The sequence below is a fragment of the Accipiter gentilis genome, chromosome 16, assembly GCF_929443795.1.
Source record: "Accipiter gentilis chromosome 16, bAccGen1.1, whole genome shotgun sequence".
NCBI lineage: Eukaryota > Metazoa > Chordata > Aves > Accipitriformes > Accipitridae > Astur > Astur gentilis.
In genome coordinates, this window is record NC_064895.1 from 24,990,597 (window position 1) to 25,005,631 (window position 15,035).

The window sequence follows — 15,035 nt, forward strand, 5'->3', positions numbered from 1 at the left end:
GTGTGGATGGAGAAGAATAGGAAAATTTTTCAGGGTTTTGTTATGTTCTTTCCTGTCTGTGTCCCCCGCGTTGCTCAGAGGGGTTTTGTCACCTCCTCAAGCATTTTGTCACGGTTAACTTCTCAGGGCTTCAGATTCTCCGCATTCTCTGTGCGAGACCTCACCGATTCCTACCAGTGCTCGTATGGTTAATGGGTGAGAGGAGGGGAGCGAGCACATCCGAAAGGAATGCAAGAAATATAAACAATTTTATTAACAAGACCACAAAACTATTTTTTAATATAGGCAGCCATTTACAAGGAGCAAATAAACAAACAAACAGAAAAACCCACTGGGGAGACGTGGTCAGTGTCGGCGAGCGCAGTGAGCTGGCACAGACGATACGGGCAGGTTTGGGTCGGGTCCCTTTCCTCCACCCGACCTCCACCGAGGGCTGTGCAGAGCCCGGCGCTACGGCGGTGGGGTGCCACGCGTGTCCTGCTGCGGTGCCAGCGACGACGCCAGCTGCGTCAGGGCTCGGGCGATGATGGAGAGGTGGCTGTTCATCGTCCGCAGCTCTGCCAGGATGTCGCTCACGTTCGCCGACGCCTGCTCGGAGCTCGGGGGCATGGCGTGGGCAGCTGGCGGCGAGGGAGCAGCCCCCGGAGCCCTGTCTCCCATGGGTGCTGCCTGGGGATTTCCATCGTGGGAGGCGTGTGGGGGTGTGCTGCTGCTGCTGCGCTTCATGCCTTCCAGGGAGCCCGTTCTTACGGGTGGTTGGTCTTCCTCCTTCCCTCGAATGGTGGCGAGGGTTGCAGAAGCAAGGAAGGGCAGCCAGTTGATGAGGTGGGTGGCACTGCCCGGTGGGACCACCGGCAGATAAAGTCCAGGGTGCAGGGATGGAGTGGAGGCGGGTGGCGCGGGAAGAGAAGGGAGTCCAGGGTGAAGAGTGACAGCAGAAGTTGATGTCGATGGTGGAACAGGAGGTGGTTTGGGATGTAAGGCTGCAACGCAGGCAGGTAACGGTGGTGAAAATGACGCAGTACCGGTGTCAGAGGAAGAGGAGGGTGATGCTGGAGCTGTGAAAGGTCCAGGTTCTTCAGAGGTTGGTGGTGAAGTGGCAGCAGGTGGAGCGTCAGGTGTGCAAGGGTCTGAGTCTGCAAGGAAGACACATCATGAGCCTTGATTCACACACGTACTTACATACAGGGACTGTTGCTTGCTGTCACTTCAGTGGGACTAGGCCTTTTTGATTCAAGGGTGAACAGTGGCACTCCCTGTAAGGCCAATTAGAAAAGAACAGACATACTCAACGACAAAAGCCTACTGTAGGTAAACATGCAACTTAACATTATAAATCTAAAGTAACCTTCCACCCTCACTCTTCATAAAGCTTGTGGACAGGCCTTAACATTTTTCTGGTTGACATCTCATAGGTATGCATTAGCTGGTGAATTACCTACTGTGTTTTCCTGGCCAGTCACAGAACGATGGTAATGTCCTAACTGACTCAGATCTCCCGTGGAGATGTGAGGGCTGGACAGCTGCTGCCAGAGCCAAAGTTAATTACTGCTTCATAGAAGGTCCCAGTTTTCAGCATTCTGCTTTGAATCGACAGGTCATCACCGGAAACAGTAGGAGCTAGTTCGTGGCTTAAACTCTTCAATAGCTTTATTTTTTATGTGGAAGCATGACAGAGTTCACACAATTAAAATTAGACATAGATCCCTGCCTGTAGGTATTTAGCAGCTTCTGCTATAAAGATCAACAAAGAGACTGAGAAAGAAATTTTTGACACTTTGCATCCCAGCTTGACACCTATGCTACCTTGCAAGCAGTTCAGTGGACCTCATCCAATGTCCACTGAAGTAATTAGAAACATGCTTGCTTGGACCGAGTTCAACATACACAGTGTAGGATGACAGAGCAGCCTCTGGGGAACATGCAAAGGTTTGGAGAGCCACTCTATGGTCCAAGGTGCTCTACCCGCTGTGCTCGGTTGGTAAATACTGTATGGTAAGGATGATCCTATTTTTACAAGAATTCTGAAAGCCAGAGATGTAATAGGAAATGTTAGCCTTTCAACAGCCTCGAGTATCTGCATAAGTGGAATTACTATACCACGCCGCTGATCTTTATTTTAGCATTGGGAACGCATTATACAGAAGGTGGTGAGATGCTACAGGAATGGTCAGCGTAAGACAGATGGGTTTTAAAACTACTGCTGCAATTAAGTGCAAATTTTAAGGCACTGCTGTGGATACAAAGACACAAATTAATAGATTTATCTAGGTTAAGACAACCTAGAGAAAGCCAAATACTGAGGTGTTAACACCATACTATTATTATTTCTGGCATCTAAAAATTCTGATGTGAGAAATCCATTTTCATTACTGGCTGGTTTGGTGTTCCAGATAGCAAACTGAAACTGTGAGTCAAAAGCAAATGAGGGCTTTTCTCTGTCATTTCTAACACCAAACCAATTGGACATGCAGCCAACAAAAGTCCATCTTTGTCCCACATTGGACCACCATGTTTTCCTTAACCAAACACACATTTTGGTTGGAGGGGATTATGACACAAAATTCAGCATGCTCTTATGTCCCTGAGATTTTTACGGAAAGTTACTGCAGGTTCCTTGAAACAGTTTCCTTCCTTTGTATATTGGCTTTCTTCCCAAAACAAGGTCCTTGCCTACACAGGCGCTCGATCCCTTTTCACTAGAGTTGGGCTGAGGATGTTGGACATTGGATTTCCAAACTGTTATTGATTGGGCTTTGGTTTTTCAAAACAAAATAAACCAAAAAATAAAGCACAGTTCAAATACAGGTTCCATTTCCATCCAAACCACCAAAGTTTGCAAAGGGTGAGATGAAAGGTTCAGGTTTGGCTCAACCGTAGTGTGAACCAGAACAGTGTTTATGGTCCATATATAGCACGGCTAATCCCTGTTCACACACTGGCCAAACAAACCAAATTAAGTGTAACGTTTTTCCATACATCGGAGAGCAGAGGAAGCTCAACAACCCTTGAGGTAATCTGGTTTAGACAAATAACTGTCACAAATGATTCTTAAATGGTTAAAGAGTAATTGAGGTTAAAATACAAGGAGCCGTAACTAATACAAACAAAAATAGAGACAAAAATCTGGTCGCCAAAGGGTCTCCTTTTTAGTTGCAATCTTTCCAAACAGCGTGGCTTCCCTATCAGAAGCCACAGCTTTGTCATCCCCCTAATCCCCCCTTAAGATTTATTTATGCCATGCAGCCTTTTAAACACATCTTGCTCAGCTTGATCCGGCTCCCATACCTCCATCTAAGAAATTCCACATGGGCGTCTGGGCACCCGCACAGGGATCCTGGCGTATCCAGGACATGTGGAAGCTGTTGCACGGCTCAGATCAACGGCTGGCTATGTGCACAGCTGACATTGTGCAGCGACTGCTTGTCTGGATGGGGTCTGACCCAGCTGCTCAATATCCAAAGACCCAAACTGATGATGAAAACTTTAGAATCACAGCATCGCTGAGGTGGGAAGGGATCTCTGGAGACAGTCTAGTCACAACCCCTGCTCAAAGCAGTGTCAGCTAGGGTCAATAATTTTTTCTCCAGGGACAAAATTGCTCGGGCATGTTTGAGAAAGCCCAAAAATAGGGAAGTCCTAAGCACAATGAAGCATGGAGCAAGCTACTACTGTTGCTTATCATATACAACAGGATGATTCTATTTATTTCCTTCCTCTAATTCTGTTTGGTTTATCTGACTGTTACAACTCATCACAACTCTAGTGCTTGCTTTTTTCACTTTTTTTGTACAGCCCCAGCAGAAAGAGAGTCTTCTTAACTGGAGCATCCAGGTGCACACGAATTCCTGGGGCTGTTAGACCTGCACGTAAACAGAGCTGTAGCTAAGTGGGGTTGGATGGATGCCTGCAGAGAAGAGAGATGTTGAAGACGAGGTGCTCAGACAAGTACAGTGACCTTCCCTAAACATAAAACCCACTTGTGCACGGTCATTCAGCATTGTCCAGTACACCCAGTCTACAGAAGATGGGTAGGTACTGTACCATATTCCCACAAGCAAAGACTGACTGTTTAAGGCAGGCTTGTAGCTTAGAAGAAAAGTTATTTCACCAGTTAGGGAAGTTAATCCAGGACTCGGAAAATCTGGATTGGGATCAGCTTCATCTAAACAAATGAACTGTAAGTGCCTAGTGAAGAAATTCCATGAGAGCATTCCATAGAGGGAAAGCCCCCAAAGGGAAGGCTTAGGCAGGGAAGGCTGTATCTCTTTCAACAGCCTCAGAGTCACTTACTTCATTCTACTGAGTGTGTAGGGAGCTTGGCCTCATCATTCTGGAGGATTGGTTTACAGAGATGGTATTCAGGTCACCTTTAGCTTTAACAGCCTGCAGTATAGATGTCTACATCTTATCTAATTCCCTAGCCTTTCTTCATAGTCGGTGGATTAAATAGGTCTAGCATCACCTCTTTATTGCTAGAATGAGAAATATTTGTCCTCATGTCTTTGCTGGGAATAATGTAGGGTAACTAGCTTGGCTGTGGATGCCATGCACTGAAAATGCCTACATTTCAGAAAAGAACTCCTATACCAGGTGCACAAAAATAAGATGGATGCCCAGTTTATAAACAGTGGATGCCTGACATTCACTACCCTCCTGATCTACTATGGATCTCCCAAAGAGAAAACAGTGGCACATCTTTGTGTTACCTATTTGCAAGTAATTGGGAATACTTCTGCACTGCCACCTCTGAGAGGACTTTGGGATGTTAAAAACTCACAGGACTGTAAATAGGCCAGGTGATATAGTAATGAGACAGAGCACAGGAGCACCTCCAGGAGAGGATTCCCTGGTACTTGTTCTGCCCGTGATGATGGATGTTACCAAAAGATTAATGGGCTGCCCTGGGAGAATGGGGAAACTAAAGTTACTTTAAATGCATTCATCTGTATGAGAAGAGCATGCATTTAACTTTTCAGGCAGTCTTGGCTATCTTAGCTGCTTTTGTTTGACTACTGATTTTATCTGCCTTGCAGCCAAATTGCTGCAAACTCTGATTTCTTAGTCTTTTGTCAGCTAACCAGGGAAAGGTCTGTGAAGAAGAAACCTTGAGGCAAAAGCAGGGGCATGACTTTCCACTGGCTATCACACTGCATGGGATTCAGCTCATCTAACATTAGCTGTTTAGCTGTTGTCTACTGCAAGGCAGTCTTCACGGCTCCAGCAGAGAAAGAAGCACCTCTGGGGACAAGACACCCCAAGCTATCGGGTCCCTAAGAAGGGTGGGACGATCATGCTCTGGAATGTCCTCCCCTTCCAGCACTTCTTGTAGGACTAAGTCAACTATCTTAGATGGGCTGACTAACTTCTAAATGGCTGAAGTTGAGTGAGCTGCATTCCTCGCTTTATGTATAAATAATGCAAGTAATTTCCTATCAAATCAGAATAGTAGACGGGTAGTGCTGCCTCTGTGTTCCCGTGGAAGGCATATAACCATGGAGATAAGGTTTAAGGTGCAAGAGAATAGAGACTTAGTCCCCTAGAGTGCTTCAAGAAATGAGCTGGTGGTTCAGCAGGTGATAATCTTTCCAGCGAGCCAGCACTGAACAACCAACCTATTTCGTGATAAAGATGCTAAGATGTTGAAATGAGTAATGCAGTCCCCTCGATGAGACAGTACACTGCGGGAGGTCTTTGTGCACTGTCCTTTCTGCTCAGGTTTACGAAGTTGGTCTAAAGCTAGCAGCGCCTGCGTGTGTGCCTGTGAGACCGAGCGCATGCACGCACTCCCACTTCGTTTTGCAGCTGCTTCCAAAGAAAGTCTAAATATACGCCTGCCTCCTCTTTCTAGTAAGAAGTGAAACTAAAGTCCTAACAGCTTGTGGTAAATGAAAGTCCAATAGCAACATTTGCGTAAGCAAGGGCGGTACTGCTTTTGCACAGGCAAAGTCCATCTTTGGAATCTGAATCTGAAGCCATCCCTCCTGTGCTGCTCAGGTTTGGTTCAGATACAGAGTGGCATTGCCTCCCACTGCTGGTCTGCAGTCAAGCTGAGAAGGGCTTCCAGCTGTAAATCAAGTTTAGAAGGGATTAAATTACAGCATTGTGTAAAGACACTACTGGACATTGCATTAGAATAGGTCTGAAAAAAACATCAGCATGAGCACTCCAGGATCGGTGTTCGCACACGTGTGATTTCAGAAACTGAATTTGGTTCTAGATATTTTGCCTAGCATCTTTTTTTTTTTTTTTGTATGAATGCAAACTAGCTCTGAATACTCACTTGCTTTTGGGTGAGCAGCTTAGAAATGCATAGAAAATTCATAAAAGCATTAGGCAAGCTTATTGTTAATTATTTTTTAGATAAAGCAAATTACAATTATATCCTAAGAATCCACTCCTCTTTGCATACGTGGAAATATCCCCAAATATCATACATATCAAGATACTGCAATCTTTAATGATAAAAGTGTTTTCATGTAGTTAAATATGCCCACTCAAGCTCAGGAGTTTTGTACAAAATATTAATTTGAAAAAAGATATTAATAGCTCACAGTGTTCAAAATCAGCCCTATTCCTCTAGTTCTCAAACTCCATTTCACCCGTCACTCCTGCAATTAAAAAAAAAAAAAAAAAAAAAAAAAAGGGATTTTGGAAATAATTGTAGGTTACCAGAAACATGCTGTAATGGGGCACGTGGCAAAGTCTGTCCCAGAGTCCAAGATGTTTCACCAAAAATACCCAAACTCTGTCTCTGTGCTGTCAGATTAAAAACCTACTGGTTGAGTCACTTCAGCAAGGCTCCTTTCTCTTGCCTCTTGCTTTTTAAGGAGCCTAATAACAATTCATGAGCTACTCTACAGATTTTAATTCGCTTATGAGTTTTTATGACTTCATAATCTCATGCATCTCTTTGGAATTTTTTTTTCTTTTTTTTTTTTTGATTGTGGTCTGTTTTGGGGTCTGTTTCTTTTCTTTCAGGTACAATACATCAGGCCTAGCTGGACTGGGCTTTATGTGACTAATCACATTATGACTCCTGTGGAGTTGTGCTCTTTCAAAATTTCTTGAGTAATAGTCTGTTATGAGTACATACTTATTCCCATGTCATGCGAACAAATTTGTTCTCACAGTTTGTCATGGGCCATCTGCTTTTTCATCTTTGTCCCTGGCTTAATTTCAGTGAGATTTTATTCACTTCCTGACAAAATGTGCTTTTTTACACTCATTTGGGACCAGATTTTCCAAGAACCTGAGGTCCTTCTTTGACACCTACGGGACAAAGCCAGACTTTTTGAAGTGCTCCACAGCTCCTGTTATTTTCTAAAAAAGAAGAGTCCCTGAGGATGCCCTGACATCTCAGCATGGAGAGGGAACGGGAAAAGAGGAGGTAGGCACGTTGGAGAGGTAATATTGTTGGGCAGCAGGCAATTCCTCATGACAATATTCATTGCCTAACACATTTTTCCCGCTGTGCTCAAAGCACTGCACAGACGAGTCTCACACTGGCTGCACTTTATGGGGGCCCGACTGAAATACATGAAAAATGAAATGCCTTGACACAAGTCCACAATGGAGCCGGGAGCAAAGGCCACTTTCATCTTCCCCATCAACCGACATTGCCAACGCAGCCCTCTGATGGCTCCTTTACCCTACCACTCTATTAATGCATCTTCTTAAACTGGGGAAACCTTCCCCCCGCCCTGCTCCTTTGCAGCACAGAAATAAGGCACAGCAGGAAAATCTGTTGTGTTTAAGGAGGCTGCCAGCCCAGCCCTCCCCATAGCCATGCAAAGATGTCTTCTCTTCTCCACCCATAGGTACTCCCATTCCCAAAAACTTACTGAGGATGTAGAAGTGGCTGGAGAGAGTGTTTAAGTCCTCTGAAACTAAAATGAGACTGACAGCTTCTTCCAGGTAGCCAAAAAGAAAGAGTAAGGATAAGAAAGCATTCTAATCGATCAGACCACTTTGTCCATTTTGTCTTGTGTTTTGCCTCTGTCAATGGTCAGTAAATGCTGCCTAAAAGTTAGCTATCAAAAAGTCTTCAGTAACAGTTATGCCATCGTCTGCTGTAGGAAATGCTCTCAACATTCCATTAATGAATCAGGTGCTTGGCCCAGGAGAGATGTCTCCACTGTCTACCATCACCTTTCATACAATGCAGGCCAACAAATTTGATTCAAGATCAGGCTCAAAATGGACTGCAACTGTATGGACTACAACTGAAAGTAGAGCTGGTGCTTAATTACCTCTTTGAATGTAGCCATTAGGTACACCAAAAGGTTTTTCCTGTCTTGAAGCAGAAAGCCTTTCCAACATGTTTAATTCTTCTAAGAGTCTTGTTTTCTTTCCTTAATAGGTACCATTGTGTTTCTAAATGTCCTTATTATGTTCTTATTAGCCTTCTAAAGATCACATCCATTTTAAAGTTATTTTTATTTTTCCTTTTTCTTTTTTTCTTTCTCTTTTTCTTTTCCTTTTTCTTTTTTTTTTTGGCAAGGTTTTGGTGTCGATTAACTCCTATAGCAATGAGTTTCTCAGGTTAGTTTTGCGTTGTGTGAGGAAGTTTTTCCATTTACACAGCAGATTTTTGATACTAATCAGCCAGACAGCATTTTCTCTGAAACCACCTGTGTATCTACTCTTTGTACCTTTCAATAGCACTTCCTGCCACACATGGCCCTAGAATAAGCCTGTGATCACATGAAATTCAGCAGGTACTAAAAGACACAAAAGACAAGACAGAGGATGTATACCATTTGCCTTTAGCCCAAAGTCTCAGGCAACTAGGAAGATTATAGAAACAAATCCTGAAGTTGCAGACATTTTGGTTTTTTTCTTTGCTGGTTTGAGATTAGTTTAATTTCTTTATATATATGCTCTGGAGATTTCAAACCAGATTCAGATGTTAATTAACCAAATGTAGTTACATTAACCTGCTCTTTTTTTCCAGGAAAAATACGAGACACACCATGCAATCTTATGGTTTTAATAGCCAGTGAGTCAAGTCTGGAAATTTGTTACACATGAGTCAATGAGATTTCAGGTTCCTGCAGAGTGTCCAGCAAGGACAGTGTTCAGCCAGCAGCAGACAAGCCTTTGTTGCCTTCATCGCACGGCTCTTCTTAGGCTCATTAATGAAAGAAACTACATCCAGACTGGGTTACCCTGAACCTCTGCCATGTTATGCTTTAGACAGGATTGTCCTTCTCAAAGGCTTGTCACAGCAGTGTTCCCCACAGAAACATGGTGACTATATCTTTTCTTGGGTATTTACCATCTGACTGCCCCAGCACAAGGCTTCAGCTAAGCCTTATAGTCTAGGTAAGAATTTTATACCATAGCAGACCTATGGTCCAGCAATCCTTATCTGGTAACATTTCTCAGGCTCTGGAAACTCAGTACTTAAATGCAAGAGATGATGAAAAAGAGTGCAGGAAGTGTCTTGTCCCATCTCGAGCAGAACCAAGGCCGTTGGTCCTCCTTGGCAAGCAATGTTTGGGTGAAAGAGGGAGAGGCTGAGTAGGAAGTCATGATTAGACATAGCACAAGAGACTGTCTCTGCAAGATTAGCTTGGCTGTTGCACTGCCTAAGAGTCTGCAGGCCAAAACCTGCTCATCAAGCTAAAGGTGGACACTTTGGCTATACAATAAAGAGGCCCTAGCTGATCTGAAGATGACAAGGGAATGATCTTGCCTTAAGTATGCAAGAAAAGTAGAAACTAACTAATGGAATTCATTAAATTTTCATATATTTCCCAGTATGTTTCATCCCCAGAGGGATGATGCCATTTTTAGGAAAATAATCTTTTAACGAAAATCCCCTGAAACTGCACAGCCCGAGGTGCTTTTTCTCATCTTCATACACTGAGGAACTGTATAGGCTATATCTTTCCTACAGAGCTAATCTGGGTGGGAGACAACCATATCTGAACACCTGAGTTATGCCAGTCTGCACATGAATTATCTCGCCGAATAACCCTACTGCATCTTTGCTGTTTGTGAACTTTCCTGAGTGTGTCAGGAAAATCGGAGGGGAGGAGGCATATCTCATAATTTTTTGTATTTAGATACCCGGGGATTCTTTCCCAATCTCTTCTGTCAGATGTGGGAGAACTTGCTTACTCCAGGTAAAGGCTTGTGGGAAAGTCCTGAAAGATTCGACTCACTGGTGATCAAATCTGGGTCCTCACTGCAAAACAGGTGAGTGCCAGCCCATGGCCAGACAGGACCCAGGCTTCTTATCCCGTCCTCAGAGCTCCTGGCCCGAACTGAAACCACCTCCCAAGCCTGAATGAAGTTTTTAACACGTGCAGAGTTGGTGCCCTGGAGATGTACCTTTTGTCCTAACTTTCATTTCAACTGCTAGATATGCCCAGGCAATTGTAGCAGGCACCATGGAAATGCTGTCTTCACAAAGACATTTTGTCTTCAATAACATTTTCATTTTACACCCAAGTCTAGCCGGAGGTGAATTCTTTTGTTTAATGAAGAGCCACAGCTCCTTTGGAACAAAATGTTCTCCTGTAAGCTGGGTGAGCCGCGGGTTTTATTGAAGAACAGTCCTGCAGACCAAGACAATGCTGTACTTCACTACCCTTTTTGAATTACCACTCTGTCATTTCCCAGAGGAACATGATCGGCCGACCACTAAACTCTGCTTTAAGATCTTATGCCCGATCTAAATGAGACAGAATGAAGCCCTGGAGAGATTTCAACCCTTGCTTTGTTGAAACAACATTGCTTTGTTTGGAATGTATTTGCCTTTGTACTGGGGAATGAAAATGTAACTCAGTGCCCAGTTTTGAAATACATAAATACAGTGCTTTTGGTAATGTAGCATATACGAAGAGATCCATAGCATATGCTCTTTCTTACGCAGCTCTTTTTCTTGGAGATCTTCAGCCAGTTTTGAAACCTTCAAGCTTTGAGTCTTGTGATAGCTCAGTGAAGGAGGAACATATCATTTCTGAGTTACAGGCTGGCACGGTGACCCAGTTAGGAAATCTGTAGCAGACTTGAAATGAAACCCAGACCTGTGCTTGCAACAGTGAACTCAGCCTTCCCTTACATCCAGTTCGATTACACAACCCAGTAGCCACCCAAATGTTCATGACACCCACTCACAGCTCCAGTCAGTGGTCGCCACTGCTTGGCTCCCAGGTCTTCCCTGTGCTTTGCTTTAATACCCTTAGATTATGAACTGAATAGATCTAGGGATATGATCCAGGTCTTTTCACCCTATGGTTGAATCCTGAGCTGGCACCAGTTGGACAACTGAGACAGTTGGACTTTTTCCTACCCCTTCTCACTAATTCACTGTTGCATCAGTGCACCTTGGGGCAGAGACTGCATGAACCCAGGCCCTTGTTTTACCACTGACTGTGTATCACACAACGCCTTTGTCAGCTGTGTACCAGCAGCCAGAGAATTTGGGGTGTGATGCACGTGACAAGGATGGAAGAACCTCACTAGGAGCTTCCCAGTCCCTCATCCCTCCACCTACCCACCGCGCATCCTCCCAAATAACTAACTGGAGAAGATGTTTGCCCACCTGGAGAGCAAACAAACACGTCAGCCCCGCACAAACAGAGGTCCTCTTTTCTCTCCGTCTGAGTCCGTGTCCTTTGATTACCGTGGGTACCAACTTCCAGTTGATATTTTGGGCTGTGCACGGTGGGCTTGGATGCTCGCTGGGTGGAGGGACACACCTCGGCAGGGCAGGAGGGAAGAGTGATTCAGCCACTCCTTGCTCTCAGTCAATATTTACCCGGTGGCTCTGGGTTTCGGGGAGGGATGGTCTCTCTCCGGGGTCACACTCCCACCCTCCTGAGCCAGGTAGCTGGAGCCACCAGCCCAAGAGTGTGCTAGCAGCCTTCTCCTGGGAGCATGCCCTCCTTTTTTTTTTTTTTTTTTTAGGCTGCATTTTGGATGCAAACTGGCGCGCTGCAGCTGCATCTCTTTTTCTTGTTTTTTTTCTAATTGTAGTCTGGCGTTTTCCTTAATGGGACAGAGAAGTCTTTGAGACTGGAAATGTGCTCTTCTCTTTGTTTCTGGTAAGACATAACACTGGTCTCATGGGACTGCACTCCAACAGGGATATTTTAGTTCTGCCTGGCTCAACTTCTTGCTGGCCCGCGGTCTGATTGCTGTTTGTCACTGGGACTGCAAGCGCTGGGGAACAGAGACTGCCCTCACTGCGGCTGCTCTAGTAGACTGGAGCCCTGAATTTGGCTGGGCTTCCCAAGCATTTCCACGAGGCAAATAGTAACACTAATTTCAGCTGGACACTCTAGTCCTTGCTTACATTCTTAAAGGGCCGTGTTGTGCTGCTTTCGCCTCGTCCTCCACGTTAAATGTATTGCTAGATTTCACCCCGGGGGCTGTTGCGTCCTGCTGGTGGATGATTATATTCCTCTGTTTGAGAGATTGAAGATGAAAGAGCACTTTGAGATCCCTTTTGATAGATGGAGATACCCTTCTGGCCCAGTCCCCGATGTGATTTTGTGAAGGTGTTTAGTATGTCCCATCCTACAGAGCTTGGTCTCATATGTACTGGTGTAAAACAGGAATAATTCCATTGGTATCAGTGTCATTACACCAGCATAATCATGGGAGAAGGAGAAGAAATAGGCCTGCAGGGATTTTTTTTTTTTTTTTTTTGGGGGGGGGGAACCATGCTGACTGTAAAACCACAGTAAAATTATTTTTAAATGAGGAAAATTTCTTTAAGACAGATCAGCCTCTTAAAAAAGAGAGACAAATGGAATGAAATGCTGCAGTTCAGAAGGTCCTGCGGTATTTGGGAAATGGGGCAGTTTGCTGCAAAGGGAGAAATAAATAGCCAAAGCCAGGAGAGTTGCAAAAAAGAGAAAGACACAGAAAATGAAGTTGCTTATGAATTACATTATCAAAACTTCTCATAGCACAAGAGATGAGATTGTAGAGGCAAGTTTATTCTCAGCACATGTGTGGAAAAATGTAAACCTCAGTAAGAACCACTGAGTAAACCTGAGAAAAGAAAATGACTGTGCCTGGAAATGTTTAGGGGATGGTGTTTGTCAATTAATGAAATGAGAGGTCACCGTTTGCAGCTCAGTACACAGCAAAGATGTACACAGACTAAGTCCAAAGAAGGAGATTTTTTTTCTTTTTCCCCAGTAAGAGGGATGCAGGGGAATTCTTCTCTGTGCTTCATCTGCAATTGATTTTTTTCTTTCATAAAACCTGGTGATTATTGAGAAGAGAAAGTTTGTTCTGTGTGGCTGGGCAGGGGGTTACAATTACTCACGCTACCAGGTTCCCGTTTGCCTTCAGGTTTGTTGATTTTGATGACAAGCCTTTACCACTCGGTTTCTTAGTTGTGTCAGCAGCTTTCCCAACAACGTAGTGATGCATTTTGTGTTACGCTGTGCAAACAGCAGAGCAGCTCAAGCCAAAAAGCACACATCGAGATCGTACTCCTGACTTTAAGCAACCTCATGGTTTGACTAAGTTTGGATCCAGCCTCATGGTTTGGACTCATCTTTAATAGAAATACACAGATATCTCCAGTAACATATTTTAATGGGAAGAGGAAGTTTTCTAAGGACACAATACATGAACCTTGTCGGGGAAGGTTCCTCTCTATGCCAAGAAGCTTCTCTCTTTTCCGGGAGAGCTGCCTGCTTTACGTACGGGACTGCCTTAAAAAGGGGAGGAAGGGGGATTCTGGCAGCATTGGGAATCTTCAGCATGCCAAAAGAAAGAAAGACCAAAGGGTCAGTTGCCTTGTAAAAGGAGGGCTTCTTGATTAACTTTATGGAAAGAAACTGAGCTGTAAAAAGACAGCATTTTGTCTTTAACAAGGGCTGTGAGTTGGGAATGCCGCCAGCTGGGTAGTCTGTGCTAGCCTGGGACTATTAGGAGACCAAGGTCAGAAGGAGCCTGGACGCCACCAGGAATTCGAGGAGAGACAGGCTGGCTGAGCAAAGATGTGGAAGAGCCAAGGTGCAGCTGCTGAAGTCCATAAATGACTCAACAAGCAAACTCATGCAGGATCCTGGCTTAGAAGGGAAAGAATTAAGTCTTCCAAGAGGAAAAAAAAACCACAATCAAACCCAAACACACACACACACCCCTCGTGTCCATCTATACATTTGCTCCATAGACATCAATTATATTGTCACAGAAAGAGGGAGCCCATTTCAAAACACCGTTGCCACTCAGTCTCTCTGGGCATTGGGAAAGTGGATATGCCTCTGGAAATTACTACAAGAACCCCAAATCATTCCTGCATAGCTTGCACTACAGCTAATGCTTTCAATGTAATAGCAGCAGAGGTTTGGAACAAAATACACAGTCCAACACATTGTGTACAATGTCAGACGGTGGTACTGCACTTGGCCAGTCTCTGTGACATTATAATTAGAGATGGGGCTTGAATGAAACATCCAAATGTGGAGCAGGGCTATGAGTCAGCCGAGACACGCACACCAACATTGTCATTATCCTGAATTTTGTCATTTATAATGAAATCCAACCACTGCAATCTACAGGACATTCAAAACATGGGTTGAGAGACAATCCCAAATTTGGTATTTATCCCTGCTCTCCAAGGCCCAAAGTCAGTAAAGTGTTAAAACACATAGCTGGGAGACTATGGGATTTGGGGGGCTGCACTTGTGAAAAAGCTGCCTGAAGCTGCACTTTCCAGAAGACAGATGGTCCTCAATTTTTAGGACCCCTCCAAATGAGCACACGTCCCCAGTTCAAGCACCCCTAACTTGACCTTAAGGAAAAATAACTTAAGCTCCATGTCCCTCTCTCACTAGCACAGCTCTGACGAGAGAAGAAAAGTGAATCTGTCACAGAAAAAAAAAGGGCAAACAAAAAATCTCAAAGAGGAAACTGACAAAAGTGATTTAAAAATATGTAACCAAGCCACAGCAGATGCCAGTGAAACCTAGCATTTTGGGGTAAGATCTGCCAATTCTGCTGAGCACACCGTGTAGTACAGCTCCCTTTCTCAGCCTGCCCGAGTATTCCCTGCA

General features: G+C 44.4%; 1 protein-coding gene across 2 annotated transcripts in view; it reads right to left on the reverse strand.

Moving 5' to 3' along the window:
- Nucleotides 1-450: 450 nt before the first annotated feature.
- RUNX2 (RUNX family transcription factor 2) overlaps nucleotides 451-15,035 on the reverse strand; it is a 223,182-nt gene continuing 208,597 nt past the window's right edge. For both annotated transcript variants that reach the window (XM_049819337.1, XM_049819336.1), the window contains one exon: nucleotides 451-1,136. In XM_049819337.1, coding sequence (XP_049675294.1) covers nucleotides 451-1,136 — 686 coding nt within the window. The remainder of the gene's footprint in view (nucleotides 1,137-15,035) is intronic.